General features: G+C 40.7%; 1 protein-coding gene across 4 annotated transcripts in view; it reads right to left on the reverse strand.

Moving 5' to 3' along the window:
- Positions 1 to 18,677: 18,677 nt before the first annotated feature.
- Positions 18,678 to 27,113, reverse strand: part of MTCL1 (microtubule crosslinking factor 1) — a 113,309-nt gene continuing 104,873 nt past the window's right edge. For 3 of the 4 annotated variants that reach the window (XM_081952784.1, XM_081952782.1, XM_081952785.1), the window contains one exon: positions 18,678 to 20,232. In XM_081952784.1, coding sequence (XP_081808910.1) covers positions 20,101 to 20,232 — 132 coding nt within the window. In that variant the 3' untranslated portion in view covers positions 18,678 to 20,100. The remainder of the gene's footprint in view (positions 20,233 to 27,113) is intronic. The other variant, XM_081952783.1, reaches the window with a different exon arrangement.

Here is a 27,113-nt window from a genome sequence, read left to right on the forward strand (position 1 = left end):
AATTCAACCAATTCTCCCGCCGGCTGGAGAACGCACCTGGACCAATCAGAGAGCTTCCCTGAACGCCCTCTGCTGGCCAGGCTCATCAATATATAACACTTCCCTACCAGTTTGCAAATGTGAGCACACATGCCATCTCCACTCATACACTAAGCCTTCCGTGCACACACTTTTCACTAAAATACCTGTGATTTCTGCTACCGGTTCAGGCGAACCGATCCAAACCAGTAGAATATCACCTCTGCTTAGTTTGCTGAATGCCTGCCAACCACATTTAACACGCCATTCAATTTCCTTTATTGTATCATCTTCCATGGAGATCCATTGGCCAAGGTATATGTAGTGGTCTACTATGTCTCGTTCTTCTCCAGATATAATGTTTTTCTTTCTTTGGTGAATTTATTAACCAAAGCTCTTTTTCAGGTTTATTTTTAATCCTGTTTTGTGCAGCTCTTGTATGTGTCTTTGTAGGTCTTCTGGAAAGTGATGAAACTCAATTTTTTTTTTACTACCGGTTGACCTGCTGAATTTCATCCCTGCTTCTGAGTCTTGTGCAAAGAGAACAACATCATCTGCAAATCTTAAGTGATTTTGCCTAGTTTAGTTTGGGAAATACTTCTTCAAAGCAGGCTGAGAAAAGGGTAGGAATTATTGTATTGCCTTCCTTGTCATACACCTCCTTTTATGTTGACTTCAACTTTAAGATCATTAAGGTAAATGATCACCATTTTGTTTTCATATATTGATTGTAGTAAGTTTATGTAAGTAATGTCTACGCCTTGGTTGAGCAATGCATTAATGATTGCTTGCCTGAAATACTGAGCCAAATGCTTTTTCATAATCAAAGAAGGCCATGCACAGAAGCATGGTGTACTTGTTGTGCCTTTCAATGACTTGCTGAACAACCTGGATGTAATTCATTGTGCTGTAGCCACTTCTGAACCCTGCCTACGTCTTTGGCTGTGGATCATTTAATGTTCTCAATATTCTTTTTGCTATTATTGTGGTGAAAACTTTGTAGATGCCTGAAAGTAGGCTTACTGGGAAATAGTTCTTTAAATCATTTGGGTTCCTTTTTTGTGTATAAGAACCACTTCAGCATTTTTCCCATGCATCGGGCATTTTTCTTCTCTGAGGCATCTCGAGTATAGTTTTGCTACTATCTTGTGTAAACTGTGACCACCAGCTTACAGCATTTCAACCGTAACATAGTCATTTCCTGAAACTTTGTCATTTTTCATTGATTTTGTGGCACTTGATACCTTTCACTAGGATATCCGGCATTTCCTATTTCATGAGTGTTATTACTTTTGAGTGTCTTGATCTTTGTATAGCTCTGAATAGAATTTTCCAATTATTTCTAATATTTCCTGTCTTGTTCTACATACAGAGCAATCTTCCTATTTTAATGCAAAAACCTTCTTTCTTGTATTCATAAGCTTGCATTGTGCTCTGTTAATCCCTCTGTTTTCTTCAACTGCTTTTTTTTCACAAACTTTGCGTTAAACTGACACATTTCTTCTTGGGTACTATAATGCTATTATAACTGTATCATTTTAATGAACATATACAAAAGTATTCCCCTTGGAATTGTTTTGCTTAGAATATGTTTTTTTTTAAAGTTGGGTTTTTTTGGAGCCTTGTTGAAAGTAAAGTTTAGATTTACTTCTCTCTCTCTTCTGCCCCCCATTGTCCTCATAGTCTGTATTTTCCAAACTTTTATTACTTACTGTGGAATTTTCTTCTCAAATATGAATATTATTATGAACTATAATTATAAGGATTGATGTCTTCCATTTGTATATAAAGTGATTCCACTGGTGACATCATGAGCAATCAAGACTTGCAAATTACAGGAAATCTCTACATAATCCTGTCCTTTCCTTAGGAGGAGAACTTCGTTTACTCCTGACTCCAGGAAGCCACAACAATTAATAGGAAGCAAGCACCCTGGAATAAAGCCCTGCAGCCTTTATTTGGTGTGAGTACACAGGGCACGAAGACTGAAACTTCTATACATAGGAGGGAGGGCAGGGGAAGAAGCTTTGGCATCCCCCTAGCTACTTGTATACAAAATGCATGGGGGGGGGGGCTTAACAAGAGAAGGAAAACACTCTCTACCTGCTTCACATCACCCGCATCATTAGAACGTTCCCAGCCTGAAAGCACTGAGTTATGGCATATACAATTCCGATGAGAAGTGATAGTGACATGATCTGCAACAGCTACTATATTTCAAAGCAATCCTCAGGCTCTTTTCTTGCCTGTGATCTTTTTGACCTTGATGATGATATCAGAGCAGGAAGAAGTGATTGCTTGGAGTCCTGCCAGTGCAACAGATGTGGCAGATATATATGTTGACATTTTCAATGGCAGATCGGTACCCTAAAAGAAAAATCTGCCCGGTAATGTACTTGTGATGTGTAGCATTGATGTAGGCCTGTTTTATAAGTGGATAACTTTGTTCAGGTTAAAAAGTACTTTAACTCGGTAATTGCTCAGTCAGTCTTCGGTATTTTGCTGTGTTCAAGTTCACTTTATTAAAGAGAGTATATTCCAAATAAAGTAGCATTACAGCCAAAATTATCATCTAAAAATATATTGGGACTATTAATATGTAAACTACAGATAATACCATTTAGAGTGTTTCTATAACTTGTAGGCATTTAAACGCCTTTTTTCTCGATAACTTCAGCATTCCAATGAATGTTGGAGCACATTCTTTCAATTCAGCTGGTCTGGGATGAATCCCATCCTCATCGTCAATTGATCTGACCCAATGCTCGGGGTGACAGACTGAGCGGAAGGCTAACAGACTTTATTTAGACTTACAATTACCTTTAACCAGTGGCTGCTTGGCTCACTACCACAGCAGCCATTCAGCACTTTTGACGGCTCTTTAATATCCAGCGCCGTCTGACACATAACCAATCAGAGGGTGTCCTGCTCCTCATGCCAGGAGCGGACCAAAGTGGAAGTAGAACGCAGCAGTCAGTGTATTAGTTGCAATTAATATTGTTTGGGAACATCAACTGATCCAGAATACCATGATCAGATTATTGGCCTGGGCCAAATATAGGGATCATAGACAGCATATGATTTATGAGAGTGAATATATAACATAGAACATGAGAATATATCAGCCATGGTGGGGGGGGGGGTGCTTCATGACTACAGGGCTTTCACAATTTGAATGACTGCATGGAAGTCTGAGAGGATCCAAGCCACCAAGAGAGGACTTTCTCATTGTTCCACTGTTACCAGAAGCACACGAGAAGCACACAACTTTCCTCTCCAACAGCTTGTGGATGAATTATTTTTCACAAGGTGCAGCTCTTTATTTCATGATTTTTAAATTTGATCAGTATTTAATTGTCCAGGTTGTTAATTATAATATTACAATTATATATTTAGCACTTCCTAAAATAAAAGATGCTATTTTTGCTGGAAATATGAGTTAGGGTTAGGATTAAGACGATCCTCAAGAATTCAGGTATTGACATAATAATTTAAATTAAAAACACTTTGCAACATTAAGCATAAACATGGAAAATGAATGCCAAGAAATCCAACAAAAAGACAATCCTACAGCCCCAGAATCCTGGAAAAACAAAAAGCTCAACAGTGTACAGTAAAGTCCAAATTGTCCTCTTAAAATCAAGCTGTTCCAGTTGCATTTGGCTTAATGTATCAGTGGTGGGTTCCGGATCCCATTGTAACCAGTACAGTTGCAATGGGGCCCGGCATCTTCCACATGAACGTGCACGGTGCGCGCTCACCAGCGCACTTTGCACACATGCATCTTACAGTCCAGCGATGCCTCTGCGAGCCTCCGCAACGCTCCAGCTGCTCAGCGGAACATTGCGCAGGCGCTGTACGTGACGTGTGCATGTATGGAAGTGCCGAAGAGTTTAAAGACAGGTAAGGAGCACAGGCAGGTGGGTGGGCCCTCCGGAGCACCGGAATGGTACCCAGTGTTTCGGTACGCCCATACCGGGGCATACCACCTGCAACCCACCACTGTAATGTATATAGAAAGAAAAAGCAAGTTGCAAAGAATGTAGTCAGGCTGAATAAAGATTGGGAGGGCTTGCATTTAAACAAACAGAACTGAAAATAATAGTGATGGACAAATTAGGGTTGACAGTGAAATGAGGGAATGTAGAAATACCACTCTAAAGACTTGATGGGAATGGTAGGAATATATGGAAGAAGAGCGGAACTGAAACAAATGCTATAAATGTTAATGTTTAAAAACAATAATGAATGAAGAAAAGGCAGAATAGTAATAGAAATAGAAATAGCACTTAGACTTATTGTGGCATTTCACATTGCTTTATAGCCCTCTCTAAACGATTTACAGAGTCAGCATATTGCCCTCAACAATCTGGGTCCTCATTTTACTGACCTTGGAAAAATGGAAGGATGAGTCAACCTTGAGACTGTGAGAATCAAATTGCCAAACTGCTGGCAGTCAGCAGAATTAGCCTGCAGTACTGCATTCTAACCACTGCCCCATCAGAGCTCTTAGAAGGAGTGAATGCAAAAAGTACAAGGCAAGGGGACTAGATAATTGTTCTTGGGAGGGTGTTTAGCAGAATGTTGATTGATAACCTATGAACAGTGCATACATTTGGAAAGTGCACTGTGGCTTTATGCCAGGCAGAGGGTGTGCAGACTAGATTTTTGCTCTTCTTCAATCCACCGAGCAATGCGTGAATGCAGCTGATGCAGAAAAAAATGTACAATGAAGTGAGTAAGCTTAGAATAGGAATGTTTTGCATTATATGAAGGTTTGCTGAATATAATAAGAGAAGTATATGGTGGAAGTCAAGCTTTTGTGAGAATAAATGGAATCCAAGTGAATGATTGCAGACAATGTATGCAAACACTGGCTTCTGATTGGTTAACAATCCAAATGATAATGAATGTTACACTGTATGATGCAGCAAGGAGTATGGATCTGAGAATTAATGCATCAGACACCAACATGGCTATGGCAGAGTGGCAACTGGGGTGAACAATTCCAGGTTATATATAATGGTGAATAACTAAAGCAAGTATTGGTGTTCCTTGGTAGAATATTTGGTAAAGAAGGAAAAATGGAAAGAGCAATTTGGTGATATGGAAATGTTGGTGGAAATATCATGGTTAGTATGTGGCCTGTTGTAGGGAATGACAATTTGTCAAAATAAGCAGAAATGATTGGGTACCAAAGTGAATGTGAGAGCTATGTGTGTCAGGAGAAACATGTTGAATGTAGTGGGTCTGGAGTAGTTAAAATGTGTGCATAGTAAGACCCAAAGAGGTAGGGTAAGAATAGATGGGGGCTGAACAAATGTGGATGAGTAGTGCCAGAAAGAAATAAATACTTTGAGGTGTTTTGATCATGTTGGAAAACATGAGTGAAAATGAAATTGCAATATATGAATATACGAATGGAAAACCGAGAAAGTAGTGATTGAACAGAGATGATATTTTTGAAGAGTGGCAAGGTTCTTAAATAAGTCAATTAATGAAGCAGGGTATGGATCAGAGGTGGTATTCAGCCGGTTCTCTCCGGTTCAGGCGAACTGGTAGCGGCAGCTGCCGGAAGCTCTGCCCACCTGCCCTGACATAATGCATGACCACTGGACATGCATAGAAGGCGGTGTGCATGCGCAGATGCGGCATGTGAGCTCACATTTGTGAATTGGTAGGGAAGGTAAGTGAATCCCACTGTTGGTATGGATGTAATGAAGCAAGGATCATATCAGTGATGGGATTCACTTACCTTCTCTACCGGTTTACAAATGTGAGCATGCACGCCACATCTGCGCATGTGCAAAGACTTCTGTGCATGTGCAGTGCTTGCACATTACATTGGGGTGAGTGGGTGGAGCCTCCTGCAGCCGTTGCTACCACCAGTTCGCCCGAACTGGAGAGAACCAGCTGAATACAACCTCTGGGTCATATCCAGAGATAGAGTCAGGCCCAAGCCCAGAGACAACACCACAATGTCCAGTCAGATCCAATCCTTTATTTGCATCTATCTGGATGGATAGAATATTGCCAAATTAAAGCCACAACCTTCAAACCTTCTAGAAATATCCTGAGGGATTCTGGGGTTATCCTGAACCTCTTCCCCACTTCCTCTCCAGTTTGGGGCTGGCCAGTCTCTTAATCTCAGCCTCTCCCTGGGAAAAGCTCTGTGTTTCCAAAACTCTTCCCCACTGCTCAAGCAGGTGCATAGTCCTTCACAGATAGATAGCCAGTATATGGAGATTTTTATGGTTATTCTTGTCTTTTAGTCAGAGACATTTTTGAACTTTTGGCAAGCTTTAGGTTCCACATGTACTAACTCCCAATTATCCTTTTGTTTTGATTTCAAATTACATGGGAAATTGGTATCGTGGACTAACTCAAATTTGGAAATAGTGGGAAAATGTTTTATTGAAATGTTTGGATTAAACAAGGGATTAACAGTTCACATGAATTGATTTCTAACAGGTCTTTTAAAGCTTTTGAGAGATTGCATCTTGAGTTTGACCTACGGTATTTTTTGGAGTATAAAACGCACCTTTTTTCCTCAAAAAAGAGGCTGAAAATCTGGGTGCGTCTTATACACCGAATACAGCATTTTTTGCCTCTCGAAACCCCACCCCTTCACCAAAATGGCCGTGCATAGCTCCTGGGGGCTGGGAAGGGCAGAAATGAGCAAAAAATGGGCCGTTTTCTGCCCCCCCCCAGCGTCCAGCAGCATTCTATAAGCCTCCATAAGGCTATGCCTGCAATATTTTTGACAAAAATGGGCCTGTTTTTGTGAAAAATGGGCTGTTTCTTGCTCATTTTTGCCCCTCACCACCCCAGGAGCACTCTGCAAGCCCCCCAAGGCTATTCATGCCTTTTTTGGGAGAAAAAACGGGTCTGTTTTCATGAAAAATGGGCCAGTTTTGGGAGGTTTGCAGAGTGCAAAAACCTTTTTTTTCCTTTTGGAAAGCTCTTTAACTGATTGATGAGAATTACATTGATCAAGTGCTTTGCCAGCAGAAACAAAGTCTTAGGTGCTGCAGATTGTCAGCGATTTCCTTCTCCAGCACATGGATAAATACACCGGGAAACATCTACCTACCTATCTACTCTCTCTCTCTCTCCCTGCCTACCTACTGTATTTCTCTCCCCCCTTTATCTAACTACATACCTACCTACTCTTTCTCTCTCTCTCTCTCTCCCTACCTATCTACTGTATTTCTCTCTCTCTCTCCCTCTACCTACCAACCTACCTCCTCTCTCTCTCTCTCCCTACCCATCTACTGTATTTCTGTCTCTCTCTTTCTATTTCTTTCTCTCTCTATCCCTCTACCTACCTACCTACCTACCTACCTACCTACCTACCTACCTACCTACACAAACTCTCTCTCCCTACATTCCTACTGTATTTCTCTATCCCCCCCTCTCTCTATTTCTCTCTCTCTCTCTCTATCCCTTTATCTACCTATCTACTTACCTAACTACTCTCTCTCTCTCTCCTTACCTGCCTACTGTATTTCTCTCTCTTTCTCTCCCTCTCTCTACCTACCTACTTTTTTAAAAAAATTGCCTCTTCAAAACCTTGGTGCGTCTGATACTCTGGTGCGTCTTATACTCCGAAAAATGCAGTATCTACAATACAGATAGTCCTTGACATGACCACAATTGAGCCCAAATTTTATGTTGCTAAATGAGAAGTTGTTAACTGAAATTTGCCCCATTTTACTATCTTTCATGCAACAGTTGTTAAGTAAACCACAGTTAAGTGAATCTGGCTACCCCATTGACTTTGTTTGTGATAAAAAAGCGGGATCACATGATCCTGGGACATGGCAACTGTCAGAAATATGAAGCAGTTGCCAAGCATCTGAATTTTGATCATATAACCATGGGAGTGCTGCAATGGTCGAAACTGTAAAAAATGGTCGTAAGTCACTTTTTTCAGTGCCAGTGTAACTTTGAATGGTCACTAACTGAACTGAAAGTCGAGGAATCCCTGTATATAAAATAATAGAACTGAAATGTGTATAACAATGATTCAATAGTATGGCCTGATGCTTTAGTAACCTCTGAGGAACCGAAAATTTTGGTTTCTTTGAATTTCTTTAAGAACTTGAAGAGAAACAATTACATTTTTAAGGCATTAGAAAGAGGAATGAAAGTCAGCAATAGCTATATTTGAATTGTGAAATGGAGAATTGGAATATCCAATTCTGAAGACATAAACATTCCAAGAATATCCAATTCTGAAGACCTAAACATTCCAACATTTCAAAATATGAAATAGATTTCTTGAGATTTACAAACAAAATTAATTCATTTTAAAAATTCTTCCCTGAGGATTCTCTGGATGTTTCTTAAAAGTAGCGGTCATTGAACTCAATCAATACAAAGGATTGAGGCTTATCTTTTCCTTTATTTTTTAAAAACCTTTTAGATATTTGCTTAGAAACTTTATTGGCTATATTCCTTTGTCTGGAATTTTCCAAGAAAGGATTCTAAATAATTTAGCAGTTTTTAGAAAGAAACTCTAATAAAGTCTCACTTAAAAGAGAAGTTACTAAATGGCTAGATGATTAATGCTGAGCCATTATGCTGGAAAACCTCAGTTGCTATAAAATGTGTTCTTGTGACCTCAGGTTTAATCCTTCAGAAATCACGAAACATTATTTTCCTATTACAGGCTGATATATTTGACCTGATAACCACCAGTAGTCCAGTTATTCACATCAAGGTTTTGAAAATGACGAGGATGCATATATAGAATTGTATTTCCATCGCGGGTTAGCTGGGTTCCCCTGTGTGTTGGCTGCCTCATTTCTGGTTCTCTTCTTTCAGCCCTAAATCAGGTAGAAGAAGACATGCACATATTTTGTTTCCATGTTTGAAGGTTTCTGCCTATGAAAACCATGGAAATTATACATACAATGTCAGGAATTCATTGGACCGCTATTACCTAAGTGGAGATGAATATGTCCAGCTTCAGTAGTGTGTTCATATAATTCTAACTCTTTGTTTAATTCTTTAACGTGTTGGTTGAACTCAGTCTTCTTCAACCTGCTGCCTTCCAGCATTAAAATTTCTTGTAGAATTGCCCAGAAATTCCAATACATCCCTGAGTGACAGGGATGTATTGAGAAGGCCTTGTGTAAATAATTAATGCAATAGCACCAGGATACTTAATTATTTAAAAAACAGACGGGTAGGAATTGGGGCATCTGCAATGGGGAGCAAGGGACATTGTAGGATGTCATTGCACAAATGATACTCATATTACAATGCAACTAATTCAAATTACATAACTCATGATATTTGTGTGATTTTCATTAGGACACATACACTGTCATGGTGCCTTTCTACTTGATGCTTTGAGGATAGGACCTTAAAAAGCTCCAAATGGGACTGAACTGGATTCCCCATCATCCCTCATCTTTGATTAGGCTGACTAGAGTTACAGTTTGGCAATATCTGAATGGTTTGCTATCTGTATTTTAGATTATACCTTATAACTGGATTTTATATTTAGAGGGGAATAAATGCCACTAAATAGGAACGCTGTGGCTTAGTGGCTAAGATGATGAGCTTGTTGATCAGAAAGGTCAGCAGTTCAAATCCCTAGCGCTGCGAAACAAAGTGAGCTCCCGTTACTTGTCCCAGCTTCTGCCAACCTAGCAGTTCGAAAGCATGTAAAAATGCAAGTAGAAAAATAGGAACCACCTTTGGTGGGAAGGTAACAGCGTTCCATGTGCCTTTGGCATTTAGTCATGCCAGCCACATGACCATGGAGACGACTTCGGACAGCGCTGGCTCTTCGGCTTTGAAACAGAGATGAGCACCGCCCCTAGAGTTTATTTATTATTTATTTATTCACATTTCTAAACCGCCCCCTCTCCCAAAAAGGGACTCGGGGCGGTGTACAGTCCACAATAAATCACAGATAAAATACAAATATAAATAGGGCTATAAATATATGTATGTATGTGGAGGAGGTTAAAATTAAGAGTCCTGTACAGCAGAATAAATATGAGGCTAAAAGCCCTAAAAACAATTAAAACTAAAACATTACCCTTAAAATAACCAGATGAGAATATACTACCAGGAGTTCATAGATGTAACATTTATAATCATGCCAGGCCAGCTAGTCGGAACAGGTGAGTCTTCAATTTTTGACGGAAGGAGCGGAAGTCCGAGGTGGTTCTAATGTCGGGGGGGAGGTCATTCCAGAGGGTTGGGCCCATCACAGAGAAGGCTCTACTCCTCGGCGCCGCCCGTTGGCATTGCCTAGTGGACTTCACTTGGAGAAGGCCCTCTCTGTGAGAGCGGATTGGCCGCAGGGATGTATGTGGGAGGATGCGATCCCGCAAGTAACTAGGTCCTGAGCCATGGAGCGCTTTAAAGATAGTAATCAGGACCTTGAAACGCACCCGAAAAACCACAGGTAGCCAGTGCAGCTCGCGCAGGAGCGGTGTTACGTGGGAGTATCTAGACCTCCCCATGATAACCCGCGCGACCGCGTTCTGGACTAGCTGCAGTCTCCGGGCGCGTCCCAAGGGAAGCCCCATGTAGAGAGCATTACAGTAATCTAGGCGAGACGTCACCAGCGCATGAGTGACTGTGCGTAGGGCATCCCGGTCCAGTAGGGGGCGCAATTGGCGCACCAGGCGAACCTGGTGGAACGCCCCCCTTGCCACGGCTGCCACATGGTCATCCATTGACAGCCGGGCATCTAGGAGGACGCCCAAATTGCACGCCCGTTCCACAGGGGGCAGTAGCTCGTCCCCTATGGCCAGCGATGGAGTCAGCTGGCTGAACCGAGGTGCCGGAAGCCACAGCCACTCAGTCTTGGAGGGGTTGAGTTTGAGTCTGTTGTCCCCCATCCAGACCCAGACGGCTTCCAGACACCGGGACATCACTGCGACAGCCTCGTTGGGGTGGTTTGGGGTTGAAATGTACAGCTGCGTATCATCAGCGTACAGATGGTATTCAACCCCAAAACCATGGATGATCTCGCCCAGCGGCTTCACGTATGCATTGAACAGAAGGGGCGAGAGAACCGACCCCTGCGGCACCCCACAAGAGAGTGGCCTCGGGGTCGATCTCATATCATTCCCCTCACATATGTGCGAGGGGAACCTTTACCTTTACTTTTAATGCCACTAAATTCAGCAGAATTAACTTCTCATAAATTCCACATAAGATTACATCATAATTTTTTTTGCAAGCTTAATATTTCAGATTAAAATTGTTCATAATAGAGAAATATAGCTGTCTAGTATCTAGAGAAAAAGCTATCATCGTGGCTAACCATGAACACCTCAGGGCTTTTATAACCTATGGCCAATACCCTTGCTGTTGTCAGGCTTGTTAACTTGGCAACAGGGAACCTAACATTGAATTAACGTTAATTTCAGATCATGACAGAAGCTTTCATATTTGACCATTTCTTTTTTTTTTCTTTTCTTTTCTTTTCTTGCTCCTCATGGTCAGTCTGCCTCTTGACTCGGTAATTCCTCCAATTACTGACAGTAACTCCTGCAGTTTCTTTGACAGACTAGGCAAGCTGCTTATCTTATCACATTGTACTATTTCAGGATGACTGACAATTAATCTGAGGGCTCAGCTGTGTTCAGTGATTCTAGAGAATAACCTCACTTCTCAGTCATTAACCAGCTCTGTATGTTGTAAAGTCTGCCTCTGTTTTCTCTTTTTTTTAAAAAAAGGATGGATCATGAATATTCAGACATCCCTTAGGCTGCTCCCCCCCCCTTCTTTTGGGTAGTGATAATCTGTTTTCTCATTTTTCTACTTCAGTTGGAGAAAAAAAAAATCTACCAATTTTTTAGCAGCAAAGGACAGGCAGAGGGAAGAAATTATTGCTTCTGATAAATATTAGTGCATGTTGGAATATAATTCTTCATACCTCATAGAACATTGGCAGGAATATATTTCACATTTACTTTTTATAATTAGGTGATGCAGTTTTTATTTTAATTGTAAAAAAACTATTGCCACCTGATGAGAACAGCTGCATTTCCTCTTGATTCAATTGAAAGCTACATTTGTTTTTTTGGGGGGTGGGTGGGTGGGGGAAAATCATATACATTGCTGTTATATCTTCAGTTTGCCATCAGATTTTTGGCACATACTAAGCATCCTATCTCCCCCCGCCCACTGCCATCCCAGCTTTGTGTCATTAGCAATTCTGCCAATTTTATCTAAATCTTTTATGAGACCTTGAATAGAAAGCCCTTGTGGCAGTCCACTCGAAGTCTTCTCATGGTTTCATAAAACCATCAGTGATGATCATGTTTCAAGTCCACAAAGTATCCACTCGTGATCCCAGGCAGTTTGCACGTAACTAACTGTGAAGAGCCTTATGTGCTACTTTGTCAAACGTTGCACTGAAATTAAAGTATATTGTATCTGCGGTATTCCCACTCTGCATTAAAAAATAACTTTTAAAAAAGGCCAAGATAAATTTAGCCTGCTGAGACTTGCTTTTGTCAAATTCAGTTTGGTGTCTAATGGCCACCAGCTTTTTCAAAGAGCTTACAGCAAAATCATTTTATACAATAATAATACAATAGTAGAGTTGGAAGGGACCTTGGAGGTCTTCTAGTCCAACCCCCTGCCTAGGCAGGAAACCCTATACCGTTTCAGACAAATGGCTATCCAACATCTTCTTAAAGACTTCCAGTGTTGGGGCATTCACAACTTCTGGAGGCAAGCTGTTCCACTGATTAATTGTTCTCACTGTCAGGAAATTTCTCCTCAGTTCTAAGTTGCTTCTCTCCTTGATTAGTTTCCACCCATTGCTTCTTGTTCTACCCTCAGGTGCTTTGGAGAATAGTTTGACTCCCTCTTCTTTGTGGCAACCCCTGAGATATTGGAACACTGCTATCATGTCTCCCCTAGTCCTTCTTTCTCTTAAGCTAAACATACCCAGTTCCTGCAACTGTTCTTCATATGTTTTAGTCTCCAGTCCCCTAATCATCTTTGTTGCTCTTCTCTGCACTCTTTCTAGAGTCTCCACATCTTTTTTACATCGTGGCGACCAGAACTGAATGCAGTATTCCAAGTGTGGCCTTACCAAGGCATTATAAAGTGGTATTAACACTTCACGTGATCTTGATTCTATCCCTCTGTTGATGCAGCCTAGAACTGTGTTGGCTTTTTTGGCAGCTGCTGCACACTGCTGGCTCATATTTAAATGGTTGTCCACTAGGACTCCAAGATCCCTTTCACAGTTACTACTACTGAGTAAGGTATCACCTATACTGTACCTGTGCATTCCGTTTTTGTTGCCTAAATGTAGAACCTTACTCTTTTCACCATTGAATTTCATTTTATTAGATAGTGCCCAATGTTCAAGTTTGTCAAGATCCTTCTGTATCTTAAGCCTATCTTCTGGAGTGTTGGCTATTCCTGCCAGCTTGGTATCATCTGCAAATTTGATGAGTTCCCCATTTATTCCCTCATCCAAATCATTGATGAAGATGTTGAAGAGTACTGGGCCTAAAACAGAGCCTTGGGGTACTCCACTGCATACTTCCCTCCATGTAGATGCAGTTCCATTGAGAACTACACGTTGAGTGCGGTTGGTCAGCCAGTTACCAATCCATCTGGTGGTGATGCTGTCTAACCCACATTCTTCTACTTTATCTAGTAGTAGGTTATGGTCTACCTTATCAAAAGCCTTACTGAAGTCCAAGTAAACTATATCAACGGCATTCCTCTGGTCCACTAATTTTGTCACATTATCAAAGAATGCAATAAGATTAGTCTGGCATGAATTAGGTGACCTGCTTTATCCTCTCCTCCAATATTGATATCAGGAAGATTTGTAATTGTGAAGTCCTCGGTACTCTCTGAGCTTGGTGTTTCCTTGGACTTGTAGATGTTTCATTACCAAACTAGGTAACATCATCAGTGCTTTTTACATGGGGTTTTCTTTTACAGCTAAGAGTTCAGATGTGCAATTTGTATTTTATGTTTCCATTCATTAATGTTATTATTTTAGAGCTCTGTTTGGTCTTTTTGCTGACAATTGGCTTGGAGAAGATGTTTCCATGTTTCAATCTGATAGGCAGCTCTTTCACGCTCAAAGAGACTGATGAAAAAGTACCCTGTTCATATAATTGGGGGGGGGGGGGGGAGGACTGGGCCAGCTTTGGATCTCACAAGATTCAAGCTTCATTCAGCCCACTCATTCAGCCATTGAGTGACGATGCAAACTCCAGCCTGTTTCATGTGCAGGGAGTATGGATGAGAATACTGCCTAAGCTCCTACATTTTCAGTTTTGCCAGACCTTCAACATCTTTGGTGATGCATTATGCTGTTCTTTGCTACACTCTCATTTGTCTCAAATGAACAATTGATTACTAGTGGATTTATTTTTGGGGACGTTTTCTGTAATATTCCAGCTTTATGCTCTTAGTAAATAACACATTTCATCAACCAGTGGGTCTAATTGGTATGTATTTGTTTTAGAGCATTACAGTGTTGCATTGTGCCTGGCTGGGGCCTGACTGAAGCAAGTAATGTTCTAAAATACAGCTCAGCAATGGTGCCCCTGAGCCCTTCCATTACCTAACTAACATTAAGACTCACTAAGTACTGGATGTGCTTATTCTATTTAATGATTAATCCAGGACTGCATCCAGCCTTTAGGGATCCATGTTCATATCATTTATTCTGAAATGTCTGCTTCTTCAAATGTTAAAAGCCTGAAAAAGAAGGCTAATAGTGCACAGTGTCTTCTGTCTCTTGCTTCTGGTTACTACTGTACTGCTATATTTGCTGTTTGCCTTCCATATGGAGAGTGCAAGTAGTCCTTGACTTACGATGCCAACTGAGACCAGAATTTCCATCATTAAATGACAAGGTTGCATTTGACAACTGGATTGCTTAGCAGCAACATTCCGTGTGGTCCCAGTTGCCACTGTTAACTGAATAGCACAGCACTTAAGACCTATATACTGCTTCACAGTGCTTTGCAGCCCTCTCTAAGCAGTTTACAGAGTCAGCATATTGCCCCCAACAAACCTGGTCCTACTTTTACCAACCTCAGAAGGATGGAAGGCTGTGTCAACCTTGAGCCAGTCAGAATTGAACCGCTGAATTGCGGGCAGCCAGCAGTCAGCAGAAATAGCCTGCAGTACTGCATACCAACCACTGTACCACCACGGCTCTGAATCCCATGGACTTGTTAGGCAAGGCAATTTCCTGCTGACATCCCACAACCAAAGTCAGCAGGAAAGGTGGCAGGACAATGCAAATTCAAGGCCTGCAGGCAGGTAAGTGCTGCTGCTAGGTAGGGAGCAAGGAAGTGTGCATGGATGCAAGGATGTGGCACAATTTGGATGTGCATGAGAGCTGTGGATCAGGCAGGGTGCCTGAGGGTGTGCAAGAACCAGTATGTGGGTTAGGGATGCACGAGTGGCTAGCACAGTAAAAGTGCAGAGACTGAATAGGTGCATCGGTAGGAGTGATTTACCCCAGCAACTTCCAACCTTCCCTGCCAGATTTTCCATTGATTTTCTTGGGAAGTCAGCATGGAAGATAGCAAATGGCAATCGTGTGATTGCATTGAGGGATGGGATGGCCAGTACTCTGAGGACCAGTTGCAACCACCAGTAGTCGACTGAATGGTTGTACATTGAGGTTGTACACTGTAGAGATTTCCTTTGTCATCATCTTTTGTAGTGCCTTTATCAATTTAACCTGGTAAAACTTTCCTCGTTCTAATAAACTGGTCTCTCGTTAATCCTCTGATTTCAAGTACTATTGAACATTTGCTGTTGCTGCAAGTATATGCCATGTTATTTTCAGATAGGAAAGATGACTTAAGCATTTCAGATCACAACTATAAATTTCTTATTCACCTTTGCTCCTTAAGGCATCAGTAGTAGGTTTTAATTGCTTTTTGTTTCTTTCCCAGGCTCTCAGTTTAGCCCAGTGTTTCTCAAACTTGGCGACTTTAAGTCCTGTGGACTGTGAGCCCAGTCCCTAAAACCTATCTGCCTTATATATATATATATTTTTAAAAAATGCTGACTCAATAAGAAACAATTGTGCCATCATTCACAATGGATAATCAAGAGCTCTCTGGAAATCCCTTTTGCAATTAGGACCTATTCAAAAAAAAAATGTTTTCATCCCTCACATTGAAACATACAACTTTCTGATCACTCTGCTCTTTTCCCTTTCTTTATTGCTTTGAAATTTTCAGAAGTGGTATGATATACTGAATGAATTTGCAAACAAATGAATGAAAGTCCACTGCCATATTCCCGTTCACTTTTGGTGATTGATCGCTTGTCATACAGCATTGTCTTTCCAAACCTAATATCATCCAAAGGTTGGTCTGGCTTAATATAAAATTCTTTTATTTCTGTATCTTTTATCTTAAAAAAGAACTGCTTTAGTCTGAAAACAATAATATTACTGTTAACAAATTGCACTGGCCTAGATGTTTGTCACTGCGTTAATTGTTTGCTAGCCGAGCTGAAGAGTTACTGCGCAGGTCATAGGCCTTATCAGCAAGTGATTTACTGCGCATGTTTCTTAACACATTTCTTAATACATCACACATTCCAGAGACTTCTGTACTTCTGATCTTCTGTTTGTCTGCCAAGATGGTGGGCAACAATTGCTCTTGCCAAAATGTAACAATTAGATAGATTTGTTTATTTTTATTTTCATATTAAAGTTTGTTTTTAATTAGAACATGTTATCGGTTTTTATTTCTTATCTGGAGATATGCTAACAAGGAGGGGCGACGGTCCGCACCTCAATCGAAGGTGGAAGGAAAACTTTCCATTCCTTCTCAATGTTGGTTTCACCAGTCTTTTGAAGAAATCATAAACATTACATTTTGAAATTAACAAAATGATTCAAGCTGATACTTTAAAAACTGTGTCTGAAGTGAACTAATAAAAATCTAATAAAACATATCAATTTCCTAAATCCATATATTTCTGATTCTAAGATTAAATAAAGACACTATTTTTAAATCTTTTACTGTTGATTGGAAATATACTTTCCATATTTAAGCCTATGTTTAAAAAACATGAGAGTCTATTGAAAGTAACGTTTTGTAACTAGCTTTAACATTTGATTCATATACATTGTTTATGTCTCCCTGTTATACAGTATTTGAAAATACAACTGAGATAATACATAATAAATAATACTTTTTTTTTACTGAAAGCCAACGTTATTCTGAAATATTGGATTGCATTTTCATTTTGTAAGAAACTTACAAAAGGCAGTCAAATTTCAATAGCACAATGTGATGGTGCAGTGCAAGTCCCTAATCCTGTGTTGGGCTGCAAGAATCAGTCAACAATATGACTACTCCTCATAAGAGGGTTAAAAAATGGCTTAGGTGAGTTTAGGCACTTGTATTCAATGGACTCATTCAGGGAAACTCTTTGGCACTGAAGAATCTTAGCTACATAAGCAATTTTTGACCATTTTTCTGCCCATCTCTAGTGGTTTACCACAGCCAGACACTAGATGACAGCAGGAAAATGAAGAAATGTGGTTCCCATCCCTGATTGTTTGCAATTCAGGCAATTGTAAGATTATGCTAGAACAGCAATGGCGAAGTGGGGGGAGCGCAGGGAGGTCGTTTGCAGGCATGCTGCACCCATAATGCAATGCACGACCCCCCAGTGTGCATGCGCGCACTATAGGTGCGACCCCCCCATTTTTGCATGCTTTTTTCACCCTCCCCAGGCTCCAGAGGCTTTATAGGAGCATGGGGAGGGCAAAAACACCCTCCCCCGCCCCCCGGAAGCCCCCCGGAGGCTTCCGGGACCTTCAGGAAGCTTCCCTGAAGCCTCGGGAGCAGTCAAAACGACCCTCCGAGCAAACAGGAAGTCACTTCCGGTTTGCTCGGAAGGTTGTTTTAAGCGCTCCGAAGGCTTCAGGGACCTTCAGGAAGCTTCCCTGAAGCCTCTGGAGCAGTCAAAATGATCCTCCGAGCAAACAGGAAGTCCATTCCCGAACTTCCGGTTTGCCCATAGGGCTGGTTATTTTGCACTCCGGAGGCTTCAGGGAAGCCTCGCATGCCCTGACAAATGGCTCCGCATGCCACCTGTGGCGCACATGCCATAGGTTCGACATCTCTGTGCTAGAACTTTCACAGGTTTCTGAAACACACACACACACACACACAGACACACACGTCTATGTATGTATAATTGTATGAGTGTATATGTGTGTATGTAAATAAATGAAACATATCTAGAGGGTTATTTGTGCTCATTTTCAGTTTTGACTTCATGAAACAACATTTTCTATTAGTCTTTCAACTTTTTCTTTATATATTCAACATACCAGCCTGAGCTACGGTGTCAAAGGTAACTGAAGCAGCATCAAAAGGGCAGTCAGGGATGAGGCCAGCATTCAGGAGGCAAATGTGAGAATATGACATTAGAGAGAGTGGAAAAAATAGTTCCAAGATCATATGGGTCCAATCTGCTTTGTAGTCTTGACTGCCAAGCTTTCAGGGTGAATGTTCTTGTAATTAAAAAAATGTTGCCATTTTTAGTTTCTATGTGTTAACGATATCAAAAGTGTCAACAGAATTTACTTAACAAGTTTCTTCACTCATGTTATTTCTTACAACAGACGCGTGAAAAGATACAAATGTGTTTTAAAGTTGACTTTTAATTTATTCTGTTTGATAGGTATTATTAGCATATTCCCGTTATCAAATACTATTCATGTATACACAATAATTATCAAAAGAAATACAAAGAAAAACATCTGTCATCCTAATAGCTAATAATTGTCTTTTACATACACACTACTAATGGCATTGTTCGTATTAATTTCTTTCTTGTGTCTTGAGAAAATCTGATAATTTGCTTGAATATGTGCATCATTATAACAAAATTCAAGAACCTCCAGGGATCTGTAAATGCTGAGGAGTTTATTTCCACACCACATGGTCTCAAGAAACTCTTAAAACAAGACCAATTACAGTTTAGTATGCCCAGAGTTCTCAGTGCTTTTCCCCAAGGAAGGGAAATTTTTAATAGACACGGTACATATTCAGTTGAACTATTTGACAGCCATTAAAAAACCCTTTTGTACAATCAATGCAAGGATACCGACATTAAAAGTACAGTACAGATAAATTCACAATCATATAACAGTGAAAGAGATTGAGATCTAGACAGTGAGAGTACTGAAGCATCACTTACATGCACTAAAGTGCTAACAATCTAAAGACATGCAGATCTTGAGTGTATGTTTACTGTACAGCTCACTTCCAGTCTTCCTCCTCCCTTTTCTAAACATTTCATATTCTCTATATTTCCTTCTAATTTAAGATAACTTTAGTCAACCGGTTGAAGGGTTTCCTTCACTAACAACATTTACTGCTTCAGTCATGCTAAAGCACCTTTATGAAATTTCTTTTTTTTAAAAAATGAAACCAAAATGAATAAAATTAAGAAATCTGATATTAAACCAAGGAGGCAGAAAAATAGCCAAATAACCTAAATCTCAACAGTGCAAATGTATTACAAGGCAGTCAGCAGTTAGAGAGCAAGAGAGAGAACAGAATCACTGTCTCTTCGAAAATGAAATTTATTTATTTAAAATCTTACCTTTATCTGTATAATTTTTAGATTCTTTTCGTTAATATACTGTGTGTAGAAAAGATGGCGGCAAAAATAGTTTTCTGAGCTATGAAAAAATAAGTTATTAACAGGCACATTAGCTGTTTCATTCTAGAAACATCAGGGTTTCTCTAGTTCAGGGGTGTCCAAACTTGGCAACTTTAAGACTTGTGGACTTCAACTCCCAGAATTCCCCAGCCAGCTGCTGGCTGGGGAATTCTGGGAGTTGAAGTCCACAAGTCTTAAAGTTGCCAAGTTTGGACACCCCTGCTCTAGTTGTAGACTAAGAAGCTGCATTCTAGAACATTCTTTGAACACTGGAACTTGATCTCTTCTCACTGATAGAGACTGGCCATGATAATGGATCCATCATACAAAAGATAGTAAATTGTTATGTGATAATTCATGCAGGTTTGTGTCATTGGTTTGAATTCTCTAACAGCAGTTCCTGGTTTACACAGTCTTCTGAAGTGAGGCAGTAGGAGAATGTAAGGCCCAACGGGAAGGTGGGCGCTGATTTGCTGGTCTTTCAGGTCTGGAGAAGCAGGATTCTAAGGGTGGAGCTAGTGCAGAACAAGGTAGTTCCTTTATTGTGAGAAAAATGAAAAAGAACAAATTTACTAATTCATACATTGCACAAGGGAGGAAAACAAGATTTAAATACAGTATGTACATATATAACTTGAAAAAAAGCATTTTCGCATATTATTTTGAAATGTTGGGTCTGGCTCCACTTACAGAATAAAATGAATAAAGAAAAGAGTTGTATGTAGTAAAGCAATTTGCAACCCGTTAACTTCTCATAATGTTCAGCTCTCGACAGTCCCAGTTAGCAAGAATAATGTTAACAAGATGCTGGGATTGTACGCCAGCAATTTCTAGAAGACTGTAGTTTATATGGACTTAAATAGATAATCTTTCATTCACATTCTATAAGCATATAAATAAACCAAACAAGATAATGGTAAAATTCAGTCCTGCCCACAAAATTGAAGAACAGTGTCATAGCTGTATAGGATAAAGGGTGTCACCAATTATGCTTTCCTACAAATTTTCTAGCCAGTTGAGGGTAACTTCTCAATTTGCAATCCCCATCCAAAAAGAGGACACAAATTGCTATTCAAATTTCATCTTATCATACATACATCATGCAATCATATCCACTTTGGAGCAAAACACGCACGTATGCACGCATGCACACACACACACACGTTTGGAAGCTGGTTTGCTTCCAAGTGCAATTCAAGGTGTTAATTAGCACCTTTAAAACTCTTCATAGCATGGGTCCAGGTTATCTGAAGAACCTGATGGCATGCTGTGAACCCCATCAATCAAGGATGTTCGGCTGACGGGGTCCAGGAGAAGAGCCTTTTCTGCCATCTCTTCTCCTTTGGAACATCGCAGCCCTTAAGATGAGATCTACACCCACTCTTTCATCTATGGTAATGGCCTGAAGACTTGACTCTGCAAATTGGCCTGGGGACCTACTCTGGAGATGTCTATTTGATTAGGAAAGATCCAGTGGTGAAAACTAATTTTTTTTACCACCAGTTCTGTGGGTGTGGCTTGCTGGGCATGACTTGGTGGCGGTGGGTCATGTGATTGGGTGGGCGTGGCCAACATTTTTTTACTTTTAAAGTATTTTTAACTAGTAAAATTGCTTTAAAAAGTTAAAAAAAGGTTCCAATGATCAGCACCTGATCAGCCTGACCCCCCCCCCCTCACCAAGGCAGACCCAACACCTCCTAGCCCTGAAGATTGCCTGCCCTTCCACCTCAGCCACCCAGTCCGGGAGATGACAGAGGGGGGAGAGATAGAAACAAAGCACTCAGCTCCCCCTTCTCACTCACCCAAGCTTCCTCCTCCAGCTGCCCCTAAGTGCCCTTGGCCGCAGCTCCTGGGGAGCCTCTAGCATCCAGGCGGTGGCAGCAGCTGTGAAGGACCTCTGGCATGCACCAGGCACACACTGGCCCAGTGCAGCCCGCCCACTTTGCCTGCAGAGCGCCATGCTCGGCGCTCAGGAACCTTCTTGACCTGAAGCGCAGAAGAAGAGGGCTCTTCCCGCTGTTTCCAGGGCTCTTCCCGCAGTTCCCTCTTCCCCTACACAGCCAGCATTGCTCCTCCGGCACCTAGAGGCTCTGGAGCTGCTCCTGCCACCACCGCAATGGCAAGTGCCAGGCTGCGTGTTTCTTTTAAAAGTGGTGTGTGACCCTTCCAACCCTGCCGCCTTCTCCCCATCTTCACATGAGTGAGGAAGACGAAGGCAGCCTGCTTACAAGGGAGCTACTAAGAGCCATGGGATGTTACCTTTGGAGCTTAGAGGATTCAGCCTCATCCCCCCCACCAGTTTGAAGAGATGGCACCACACCGCTTACCCTCTTCCCCCCCCCCCATTCAGGAACTCTTGGCCTCACTGATCCTCATCGTTTGCTTTTGGGGTGGGAAACAGAAGCGGGGGAAGAGGAAAGAAGAAAGGAAATAGGAGGGCACCAAGCCATCAGGAGAAGGCACAGAATTGGTGCAGGAAAGTGCCTGGCTCTAAAGGTGAACCCCCCTAGCTTCAGGGTCTTCCCCAGTTTGTCTGGGTGGTGGTGGCTTCCTTCCTGTTTGCAGGGGTTGGCTGGGCCAGGCTGAACGCTGACCTCGAAAGGCAAGTGGGTGTGGGAAGGCCATGTGGAAGGCAGGTAAGCATGCCAGGGCGGTGGGAAAGGGAGTAGGCTGCTAGCTCCCTTCCGCATAGCTGGCTGACCCCGACATGCTTGCCTGCCTTCCATGCAGACGTCCGTGTGCCTGCCTTCACAAGCTGGCCACGGGAACACTGGGAAGGCTGCTTGGAAGGCAGTAGGCCACTAGTTCCCTTACCCATGGCTGACATGCTTGCCTGCCTTCCACGCAGCCTTCCACTTGCCTGCCTTCACAAGCTGGCCACAGGGACGCCGGGAAGGCGGCATGGAAAGCAGGCAAGCATGGAAGGGAGTAGGGGAAGCAGGTTGGGATGGTGGAAAGCAGAGACTGGGTGGGGAGGAAGAGCGGCGACCAGGGGACCGGTTCAGGGGCATGGCCAGCAAGCGGTCCCTACTGGTTTGGCGATCCAGGCCCAATGTCTGCTACCGGTTCTCCTGAACCGGTCCAAACCGGTAGGATTTCACCCCTGGAAAGATCCCACCTCTCTCCGTTTATTTCATGTTCCATTCTTAGTCATTTGTTATTTTTTTTATTTTTGTTTTTATTGTTTTATTATTTTAATGTGTACTAGTTTTAATGTATGTAAGCTCCCCAGAATGGTTTCTAAGGAGATGGATGGCACATAAATTTAATAAACAAACAAACAAATACATATTCTGGAAAATGATACACACACATACACTCATTGTTATGAAATCTAATTAAAATATAAAATATTTAAATACAAAAATTTAGCTAAAATAGATGAGCAGATGATTTATTTTATATAAAACCTCATTCCCAGGATCTGTAAGTAATTCTGTATTATGTTGGCCCTGAGTTAGGCTATTTAAGAATTACAGCCTTCAAATTAAAATATAATATTTATTTGAAGAACAGATAGAATGTAGTAACTTTTCGCATATTAAATTTTAACCAAAGAGCAACAAGCTCTGATATACAGGTAGTCCTTGACTTACAACAGTTCATTTAGTGACCATTCAAAGTTACAATGGCACTGAAAAAAGTGACTTATGACCATTTTCCACACATATGACCATTGCAGCATCCCCATAGTCACATGATTCACCATATTTTTCGGAGTATAAGAAGCACCTTTTTCTCCCCCTAAAAGAGGGTGAAAATTTGGGTGCATCTTATATACTGAATGTAGTCCCACCCACCCAACGGCCCCAACCCTTTGGCCTCTGCCTCCCAGCAATTTACCTCTTTGCAGCAAACGGGGCTTGCGGAGGCTTCAATAAACTATAGCAATCCCTGCAGTCTGTAACAGCTGATGATCGGGAGAAATTGAAAGTGAAACTTGCTGTTTGCTCTACATGGCAAATTGTTGGGAGGCAGATTTTTTTTCTTGTGCTAATCAGGCTGTTTGTTGCAAGGAGGTAAGTCAACAACTATAAATGCCTATAGAATGTTCAAATTATTAGACTTATTTTTTAAAGACTGCTTTATTATTATTCTAGACAACAACAAAATGAAGAAGCTTTTTAAAATAACTGCTTGATCTGAAGAGGCCCACTGCTATTGTTTTAAAAAGTGCTACTCTTTTAAATAGCAGAGAATAACTATACTTCCAGAAAGCACATCAATTTTAACAGCATCTGTACAAGTATAGTCAGAAATATAATACTACAAACAGTGTATGTTGTCTGTACATTGTTGCAAGAAGGCAAATTGCTGGGAGGCAGAGGCAGATATTTTCCCCTTGTTTTCCTCCCCAAAATCTGGGTGCGTCTTATACTTCGGAGCACCTTATACTCTGAAAAATATGGTATATTTGGATGCTTGACAACTGACTCATGTTTATGACAGTTGCAGTGTCATGGGGTATTGTGATCATTTTTTGCAACCTTCTGACAAGCAAAGTCAATGGGGAAACCAGATTCACTTAACAACTATGTTACTAATTTAACAACGGCAGTGACTCAGTTAACAAAGATGATAAGAAAAATTGTAAAATGGGGCAAAATTAACTGAACAAATCTGTCACTTAGCAACATAAATTTTGGGCTCAATTGTGGTCATAGGTTGAGGACTACCTGTATCACAAATCATCATCACTAATTTAAAACACTCTTATATAAACCACTACTAATCAACACATGCTACTAATAGAATCACCATGTTGCTTTCATATAGGTAACTTTTAGTTCTGTCAACCCAAATTTCATTTTATGTACAGTTCCAGTTAAAGACAATCTTAGATATTTTTGTATTTATGAAAAAATCAACATCTTCCTTATTGCTCCCACAACTCTTGATTATTGTTCATTTTAAAAATGGAGACAGTACAATTAAACAATTCTGTAGATATAAATTTGGTGCCACATTTTGGAATTTTTAATTAAACAACTCCAGATTGTTTCAAGTTGGATTCTGCAGCTGTATAAATTTGCTCTGCAACCTGAATGTATTAAAGAGGAAAACTGGAAAATTAAATGTAACAGAAGGTTATTCAATTATATTCGCACCATATCAAGACCCACTTTTGTTTGAAAGATGTAATATTTTACAGTGGCAGTTTATTTTTATTTCAGAGCTGATAAAGATTGTTAACAATTGAGTTTTCACACAGAAGAGACCATTTTGCACACAGTGTGCTGCGATGTAAGATAAAGTTCACAGGTGCAAAATTATAAAAGCAGACTTTCAAAAGCCCTTGAGCTTTTCCCTTAAAAATCTAAAAGGAAAAAAAAGTGTTGGATTTGCTGAGATAAAGTGATATGTTCATGAAGTTCTAGTTCTTTTGCAGGTGAGAATGACATGATAAAAATGTAAGATAAAAATTTACCTAGCAACATATAAAATAGAATCTTTTAACACAACAGGTAGGATTATGGAATGGCAAGTGCCAAAAACAACAGTTAAATAAAGTGATGGATTTTTTCCCTACTATGCTATGAATATGGAACAAAGATGGAATAAAGATTACAGGAAATGGTACTTGATAAGGTGATTTGAAAGAGACCAACTACTATCCTAACTTGTTTATTCAAAGAGAAGTCCCATGAACATCCAGCATGTTCGTGCATTTCCCTACAGAATGGTACACAGGAGAAAGAGCATATGGAAGCAGAAGATGATATGAAATGAACAATGTATTTATGCTGCTGTTTTTAAACTACTTTAAGGATTAGGTGCTTGAGAAAAAAAAACAGAAAAAAATTCAAACACTTTCTGAACAATGTCTGAAAATGAGCAGGAAAGATGTTACATTATTCTCACATGTATGCTATAGTTCCCTGAAGCTGTTTGGAGAGTTGAAAGCTTGGAGAGTCAAGCTTTCAACAAGAACAAAAAATACATAGAAATCAATCTAAATAGTTACTCTTCAAGATCTCTTCATCGGTATTTAAAATTAGGAATAGCATGAATGTAATGGATCTAGGATTTTGTAAAAACAAATCTATAAACTTTTTCTTTTAAAAGCTTTTCAAGAAACAATGAAGATAAGACGCTTCCGCCACCTACGCATGTCTAAGGCATTCATGGTTGCTGTATCAAGTGCTATTCTGTGGCTTATTTCCTGACTGCTTGTTCCTTTACTCTTGATAATTGATTCTAAAATGCTGAAGCTATCCTGGGGTGGGTGGAAGTGCTTTTGAGTCAATATTGACTGGTGATTGCCTGGGCTAATCACGGCAGTTTTCAGATTTCATACATGGTTTTCCAATGCCTTCTTTCCAGGGCTGAGAGGGTATTACCAGACCAACATTACCCAACAGATTTTGCGCCTAAGTCGGAACTAGAACTCACACTCTGATTTCTAGCCCATTGCTTTAACCACTGTGCCAAACTGGCTCTCGCTACCCAAAACTGATTCTCAGAGGTTATCTACCAGTTCAATGCCTTTGTTGTCAATTTTAAGGTTGGTGGTTGGCATTCTTTAATTTTGTTCCTTGACCTTTAGGCTGGCAGATCCCTTGCATTTTCAGCCTTTCGAGTAGGGCCATTAGTATAGTTCAGGTTATTGATGTTTCTTCCTCCAGTTTTTAAAACATGCTAATCTTCCAGTCTGACTTCCCAACATATAGGTTGAATAAATAAGGAGCAAATATATAGCTTTGTCACTTCTTTCTCACTTCTTATCAATCTGGAACCAGTATATTTTGCCATTTTCTGTCTGTATTATGGTTTAGGAATGTGTATAAGTTTCACATGAGAACAATGAGATATTCTAGGGTTACTATTTTTTTTAGCATATTCCATAGCTTGATGTGATCGGCACAAGACCTTTCTATAATCAATGATTCACATATAGTACTGACTTCTTTTTGATATTCTTGGCTTTCTCAATTATCCAGTATATCTCAGCAATAATGTCTTGCTTCCCTCAGCTTTTTCTGAAGCTAGCTTGAATATTTGGCATCTCCTTTCCCATGCAGGTCTCTAATCTGTGTTGGTTGATCTTAAACATTATTTTACTAGCACAAGAAATTAAGATTATTAATTATACTGTGCTCATTGGATTGGAAAAAATCCGTACATTCTCCTTCTTCTTCATTTAGATTTCCTAGGCCAGTGATGGTGAAACTTTTTTGGATCCCATGCGAAAAGCGGGGGAAGCGCAGGGGGGTCATGCGCAGGCATGCCAGACCCATAATGCGTGCATGCACAACCAGCACTCCCCCTGCTTTTGGCATGCTTTTTTCGCCTTCCCCAGGCTCCAGAAGCTTTCTAGGAGCCTGGGGAGGACAAAAACAGCCTCCCTGCCGGAGGACCTCCAGAGTGCAAAAAAATGGCCCTACAGGGAAAAGTTCGGGAACAGACTTCCAGTTGGC

Source organism: Natrix helvetica, assembly GCF_964273705.1.
Source record: "Natrix helvetica genome assembly, chromosome: 4".
In the NCBI taxonomy this organism is placed as follows: domain Eukaryota; kingdom Metazoa; phylum Chordata; class Lepidosauria; order Squamata; family Natricidae; genus Natrix; species Natrix helvetica.